At 29.6% G+C, this 7,847-nt stretch overlaps 1 protein-coding gene across 2 annotated transcripts; it reads left to right on the plus strand.

Moving 5' to 3' along the window:
- The first annotated feature begins 66 nt into the window (after nucleotides 1-66).
- Nucleotides 67-7,208, plus strand: LOC123715512 (adapter molecule Crk). 2 transcript variants are annotated; one of them, XM_045670545.1, is made up of 8 exons: nucleotides 67-412; nucleotides 505-700; nucleotides 1,684-1,806; nucleotides 2,279-2,531; nucleotides 3,500-3,628; nucleotides 4,168-4,275; nucleotides 4,400-4,495; nucleotides 4,728-7,208. In XM_045670545.1, the coding sequence occupies exons 2-8, from the start codon at nucleotides 606-608 to the stop codon at nucleotides 4,830-4,832; spliced, it is 909 nt and encodes a 302-aa protein (XP_045526501.1). In that variant the 5' UTR covers nucleotides 67-412; nucleotides 505-605; the 3' UTR covers nucleotides 4,833-7,208. The 2 variants fall into 2 exon arrangements, with proteins under 2 accessions (XP_045526501.1, XP_045526500.1); XM_045670544.1 differs by having other exon boundaries at nucleotides 67-700.
- The last annotated feature ends 639 nt before the right edge of the window (nucleotides 7,209-7,847 follow it).

Here is a 7,847-nt window from a genome sequence, read left to right on the forward strand (position 1 = left end):
AACATCGTGACATGAAGATGACAAGAAGCAAGAATTAATGAATTTTGGTTTGAACTTTTTTTAAAACATGCCCTTAAGAAAGTAATCGATTTAGCACCTTATCGCTTAATAAATAAGCTTTTATAAACTCTTTTGTGAACATAATATTATACATTGCATAGAGACAGTAGTCAACGACAAATTTTGGCTCCTAGAACGTAATGCGTCAAAATAAAAAAAATCACTTGTGTCTACGCCCCATGGCCTGAAAGTTCGCGTGTGTGGTTTACAATATTATTTTTATGCAATCTATTAATAGACTTATTACATTTATATCATCAGTAAGTTAGTGAGAGAGGTATGCGTGCGAAGGTGACGCTTCATCAGCGTGCGGGAAATTCGGAAACATGTGTTTTGATGTTCATATAACTTGGTGATTTGATGACAGTCACAGTGAATAGATGTCAACAAATTGAAATTTTTGTTGATTACAATAATTAATGTGTCGTTTTATGTTTGTATTAGTGAAAGCATCGTTAGGTGTATCTCAGGAAGTGCATATGTCCGGGGTAGATGATAACCACAGTGTAATCAGCCAACTTCCGTCAGCGATGGAGAGCCGATGAATGCTAATTGGCGCTTGTTATTTCAATTTTTATTCAAGTTCTAGGATGGCGAACCCTACTATTGGGGTTTCGTTTGATCAAAATGACATGTCCAGGTAAAAACTCCATTGCTCTAATTAGGTTTAGTTTAGAACTAAAATGTCTAAACAACAAAAGTAATTTGATTCTAATAAAAGAAGCATTGAAATGAAACTAAGATAATTAGAAGCATGTAGTATGCCTGTGTGTAGAATGTATCATGAAGTATAATTATCTCTTCTAATCTGAAATAATTGACTATATACTTTATAATGTGAATTGGACACAAAGGTGCTAAATTAAGAAATGAGTTTTAAGATCATAAAATTAGATTTTAGTGCAGTTCTGCTAAACATTGTTTTACAACTGATCTAAATTTGAGCTAGGTTAACTACCTGTTGTATAAACATATTCTGGGAACATAGAATTTATGTGTTACTAATTGTTTAGTTTTTATGTTTTTTGTGAAAATGCCTTACCTAAAAATAATTTTTGGGGATTTTTAAAGTTGCTTACTCAAATCAGTAAGCTAAATTATATATAACAGTTTTTAGGCTCCTTGAAATAAAATCATCTTTAGCAGAAAAGTCAAAATAAAATAAAAAATATATAAATGAAACAAAATTTCATAGAATTAACATTTGTATGCTGTGTTGGATTTTTGCTTCAGGACCAATATAGCATTATGAGAATTGTAATAAATGTGATGTGAGCAGGTTTTACTATACTGTTTATAGTACCTATAGGTCTTTTTGAATTACTGAATAAATAAAATTAAAATTTAATAACATCTATCAAAATAAATTATAGTTCTGCATAATGCACATACCAATATCAACCAATAATTCAAAATAAATATTTTTGTTCTTATCCCAGTTCCTTTGTAAATAATTTTATTTTACAATTTGTTGAAGTGACACATCATGATTCATACAAAATTTAATTATTACTTAGAAAATATCAGAACTCTATATTTCAAAATTTTCCTGTATAGAATTATTAGTAGCAATACAATAAATTTGTAAATGATACATTCTTACATTGCTGATATTTCTTACAGCTGGTATTTTGGTGGACTGTCAAGAGCTGAGGCAACCAAACTTTTACTAAATGAAACTGAGAGTGGTGTTTTTCTAGTACGAGACTCTAAAACAATTCATGGAGATTATGTTTTATGTGTCAGGTATGCTGTTTTTCCCCTTTGTTGGAACTGTGTTCTTTTTATTTAACTAATTTGAATTTATATTATAATGTAGTAACGGTAAAAACATGTCATATTGACTTTTCTCTATTTTAAGCAAATTTTTGTAAAACAAAATAACTTATACAAAAGTAAAATGTATTGATTTATTATAGAATCTTACATGACCTTCCTTATTAAGAAACACTTGAGTAAGAATAGCATATTATAAATGTATGTATTTGCATTACAACCTTGGATGTAGACCAAGACTAATGTAACATACAATGAGAGATAGATAGATAGAGAGATTATCATAGCCATAGAACTTTATCTGTACAAAAAAAATATTGATGTTAAATGCATTCTATAAAAGAGTTGGCTACTTGCATTTTTTATAGATGTATATAAAATCTGTGATACTACTTATTGTTAATTATAAAATACGTATTTCTATGTACTTTATTGTTTGCAGGGAGGATGATAGAGTATCTCATTATATAATAAACCGAGTGGTGTCTCCGGACGGTGGTACACGTTTCCGCATTGGTAACCAACTATTCGCTGATATGCCAGCCTTACTCGCCTTCTATCGGCTTCATTACCTGGACACCACTCCTTTAGTTCGGCCACTGCCACAAGCAAATGCGCAAGCAGCCGCACCGCCGCCTGCCCAGCCTCACCATGTACTGGAAGTTGTAATCGCCAAGTTCGACTTTGATGGTAGCGTAAGTATCTTTTAATCTTTGAAAGTATATAAATAAAATAGTTAATATGTCGTTATAGGTGTATACTTTACAAAGGTTTGGTTACCTGGATTTCACATCGATGTTAACGCCAGATCTAGCTACATCAAGATGTCACTTTAAAAATATTATGTAATATCATAAATTAGTCAGTTCACTGTAACATTTGTCCAAATATGTTATATCGTACAAACAATTTCTCTACTCTCATTTAATGAAGCAACAGCTTTTGAATCATCCAAATACATGCGTAAATAAGCGTAACCTTATCCAATAGAAGTTCTGCTATAAATAAATAGAAAATGTGGCACTAGGCTATGCGTAACCGGCTAATTCTTTAAATTTAATAATTTCTTGCCACGGATAAAAATAGATAGTGATGTATAGAACATGGTGAATGATGACCTATTTTGGTTTATGATGTTAAAATTATTTATTTATTGCACAATGTCTGTTGCGAATACAAATCGTACTATACTTTTTTAGCCCTAACTCATGCATCTTTTGTTCGTACGTACGATCTGTACGTGATATTTTATAACAACTAATAGCAAATAATCCATTGTTACGTCCTGTAAATCCTACGATATTTTCCTAAAACATTATAAGTTTATTTATGTAATAAATTAAATTATCAGTCATAATAGTAGGAAACTTTAAAAGTAAAACTAGGACTCATGAAGATAACATATCTTTAAATTTAATTAAATAGAAAAATAATTGACTAGTCAAACAGTATAATGCCAAATCCTTTATAAAGAAGATATAGTATTTTTCCTATCCTACTAATCCCAACGTCACCTATGAATAATCTGTCGAGTAAATATAGATATTCTTTACTATGCGCAGTAGTCTGTGCAAATTATGTTATATAGATTTTTAAAGTTTTTCTTTCAACTATATCAACTAGCTTAGCTTTTAAAATTAATAGTTACTTATATATTTTCAAGGACGCCGACGACTTACCGTTCCGTCGTGGCGAACGGCTGATGGTGATAAATCGCGATGAGGAGCAGTGGTGGACCGCGCGGAACGCTCAGGGACGCACAGGCTCTATACCAGTACCCTATGTACAGAGGGTTAGTATCTGTTACTAGCATATTATACAAACGCAAAATATTTGACAGCTCATAAGTTAACTATTTATAATATAACTAGCTGTCCCCGCGAACTTCGTTTCTTCTTAATGTGGTTTTAGTTAGCCTAAATACCGTGACACGAAAGAATAATTGCACTGTATTATCGTCACTATAATTTGAATTTGATTTACATTTCGGTCTAAGTAACACGTGGTTGGCTATGCTAACACCAAAAATTAAAAAAAAGTAGAAATAATTGAATTTCACGCTATTTCGTTTACTACAAAATAAATTTAATTTACACTTTAGCCTTAATAACACGTGGTAATCATGATATTGAATTGTAGCTTATATGACACGTTTGTCGGTTTACCATAGCAGTGCCATCTATTAGACATCTGTTAGAATATTTTGGAGTTATAATTTGCAATAAAATAAAATTGCGACTATTGCGACTACGACTCATTATGAGTACACACACACTGTGTACTTAAGTTAAACATAAGGTTTTTAATACTTATTATCTTTTTTTATTACAGTTGTTGGACCCTTCGGGAATGCCATATCCTGCAACCGAGGCTCTGACTCAGCTGGGCGACCCCCCGAGTCCTCCAAACAATAAACAGCAAAAAGGATCCAATATGCAGGTAATTGAGATAAAAACCCAATAAAAATTATTCTCTAATGAGATAATTTGTTATAAAATACTAAGTTATTATTCATTATTCTACTAGACTTAGACTAGATTAAATGTCATGTAATTGTTTATAGCGCACTCTGCCAGCGTTAGCACGCGTACGACAATCGCGGGTCCCTAACGCCTACGACAAAACTGCTCTTAAATTGCAGGAGGGAGAAATACTTAAGGTAAATTATCATTATATTTTATAATCCGAAAATATTCATATAATTTTATGTATACCACTAAACTATATAAAACAATAATTAAAATAATATCGTTCAAGAGAATATTAATTAAATCTTATCAATTGTAGCACAAAATTATAATGTTCAACTGGCATAAAGCTGTTAGCTGGCAGCTGTTGAAATTAGACAATTTTTTAAACACAATTTTTAACCATATAAATATTAATCGCAGGTGACAAAAATGAACATAAATGGCCAATGGGAAGGTGAGCTGAACGGAAAAGTCGGTCACTTTCCGTTCACGTATGTGGAGTTCCTTGATGACATAACTAGCTAAATGCTATACTATGGTGACAATGTGTTAGTGTTAGTGAAGTGGCTAGAATACAATTGTTATTATTGATCAAGGCTTTTTCTCATTTGGACAATTTTACAGGTATGTGTATGTTACAACTTAAAAAAGCTTTGTGTCATAAATAGGCTAATTTATTTAAAAAAAACATCAGCAAAAATTGACTCAATAAGAATATTAAAATTACCAAATCTTACTCTTAGAAACGATTTTTTGTATACTCGTAAGTATAAAAATGATAAACGTTTGTATAAAATTTAATAACAAAAATAAACAAAACAATGAAAAGTATTCTAAGTCTGTAAATATTCTTCATTCAAAATATTTTCAGGAAAAAATTACATTTTAACAGTTGTAAGCTTATCTTATATAAGTTATATTTTAGGCAATTTCTTGTACCTAAAAGGTACGTTTGGAATAATCAGTTCTGACTAGAATTTTATACCAATATAAAAAAACATGTTTGCAGTGAATTGGGATTGTAGACTCTCAGCCCACTTCAAGTAATTAATAGGCCCACCGAGTAGGGCTATAATTTATAAATTTTAAATTTATAACATGTGCGCACATATGAACGGATATTATTTACATTAAAAAAATCTATTTATATTAATTAAAAAAGAATCGGTTAAATTTTTTCTTCTTATATATATTGGATGTTATTTTTCATGTTACATTGAATAGGTTTTCAGAAATTTGATGTAAAACTCAGAATTGTAATTACTGTAGTCTTTATTACTTTTTGGGACACGACATTAAAATAATTATATACTGAGCTTCCATACTGGAATTGTTACATCGAAATCCATGTATATTATCTGTATAAATAGTATATGCAATAAAACTGTATCTGAATACTACTTCATAAAAAATTACTCTTCACAGATTTCTTCATACTGCCATTTAAGGGTAATACCAAGTATGTGGCATATCTTTGCCCAATACATGATTAAGTAATAGGTAATTTTTGTAAAACCAAATCTTTTTTTAAACTACGTATTTTAAATTTTAATATACCAGTAGTCATCCTGATGTACTAAGTACCGTGAATTAGTAACGTGACGAAATATAGTGTTCGTCAGAGAAACTAGGCAACACATCGCGACTTGAGCGTGTCATAGACGGAATGAGGTCATTGTACTGATTTATTTGTACTTTATGACTAATATGAGATGTAACTAATCTTATTCCTAAGATTAAATATAACAATCAAGTCTTTTTGTTCTCATTAAATTTTCTCCTGAGGTCATCACCGCCAGTTCCTTTGTTACTAATGTAACAGTCAATTGAAAATATTTAAAAAAAAGCATATTGCATATGAATGATCATGCGCTTAAGTCTATAAGTAAGAATGAAAACCAGAGATAAAATTGTGTTATTCTGCTTTCATACAGAATTTCTCTGTAAAAAGTTGCAATGTTACATATTATATAGTGTAATTGTAGATTTAGGTTCAAGTTGTGTTCTAAGCGCAAATTCTCAGTTTTCTATTACTTTTATTTTTACTTTAATTCTTAATGTTACGATTTTGCGTCATTACTATATCTAAAATCTTTGCTGCGCACAACTTTTAAAAATTGTGCTTATAACACAACAGATTATTATTAATAAATTCTTCCAAAATATGATAGTCAATATTTTTATATTAATTGCTGGTGCAAAATGTTTTAAGTCAACTGCTTTTGACTGGACAAGTTTAATGATTATAATATTAATTAAGACTCAAATTATTTTACAAATACATTTGAAAAAATAATCCTCAACAACTTGGCTATCAAATGATTATTTATATTTTCTTTTTTCCCACAGTCTTGTCTATATTTCATGACAGTAATTATAATTTATACTACTTAGTTGTTGTGTAGTTACCACATTGAATGTAATTTGTAATTATTAATATTTGAGTCTTAATAATAAATTACACAATTTACTATAATGGAATTGACTAAGTAATTCATAAGCCCATATACAAAAACTTTATACATTTATAACATAACCATTTGTAGTCTGCACAATTTTGAACAATACCTATTTATACAAGTTTCATTGCACTTGGCCAGGGCATAATTAATATGAAAGATAAAAATATACTGAGATTGTTAATATAATGTGTAACAACTACTATTGGCAGCTTAATTATACAAGTAAAATTGCGAGTTTCCTGTTGAATTGAAAACTAATCATATATCATATAGATCAGTATTATTTGACGCATTTTATTTAGAACTGTAAAAAGATATCTAAGTATGCAATGTATAAAAATTTAACACTTGAAAAATTTATAACTTGGTATATTTTTTCTTTTAATACCCCTATAGTTGGGTTAAATACCAAATGTATAAAAGGAAATAAATATTATATTTTGAGATTACAAATCGTATAATGTATGTATTGTATTTTTAAGTGCTAATAAAAATATTTGTCTAATTTTTTTATTAAGTTATGTATTACAATTTTTGATAATAATTAAATAAGGAAGAATAACTATAATAATTTTGTTTTATTATTCCGATCTATAAAAAAAAAACTGGTAATGCCAGGCTTTATACATTCCATTTCTGGATGATTACTTTTAGAAATGGGAAAAACGGAATCAGACGCCGTTCATCTTTTAGTTGATTACCATTCGTGGCGCTCGTGTTGTCTCGAATCGTGATTCACGATTGTATTGCAAACTTTACTTAATACGTAATAATAAAGAGCGACTAGAGTAGAATCCATTAAGTTAGATTCCGTCTTACACAGCAACAGTTTGTGTTTTGATTGAGTGACTCAAAAATGATATAACTAAATTGGACTAAATATGATCATGATCAATGTTTTTATTCGATTATTTCCATCATACCCACCTCAAATTTATAACACTTGTTTATAGATTATAGATACGTACTAACGTAAAAAGAAATTTGGTACTCTTCTATCCCTTTAAAATGTCAAATTACAAAGTAATCTATGAAATGATTAATAGTTAAACGGTTAATAGTATGTATTCGACGTTAC

Source organism: Pieris brassicae, chromosome 10 (genome assembly GCF_905147105.1).
Source record: "Pieris brassicae chromosome 10, ilPieBrab1.1, whole genome shotgun sequence".
NCBI lineage: Eukaryota > Metazoa > Arthropoda > Insecta > Lepidoptera > Pieridae > Pieris > Pieris brassicae.

Coding starts and splice junctions, on each gene's coding strand:
- LOC123715512 (XM_045670544.1), top strand. CDS start 606: ATGCTAATTGGCGCTTGTTATTTCAATTTTTATTCAAGTTCTAGGATG. Junction 1,807..2,278: donor GATTATGTTTTATGTGTCAG/GTATGCTGTTTT, acceptor TATTGTTTGCAG/GGAGGATGATAGAGTATCTC. Junction 3,629..4,167: donor CAGTACCCTATGTACAGAGG/GTTAGTATCTGT, acceptor TTTTTATTACAG/TTGTTGGACCCTTCGGGAAT.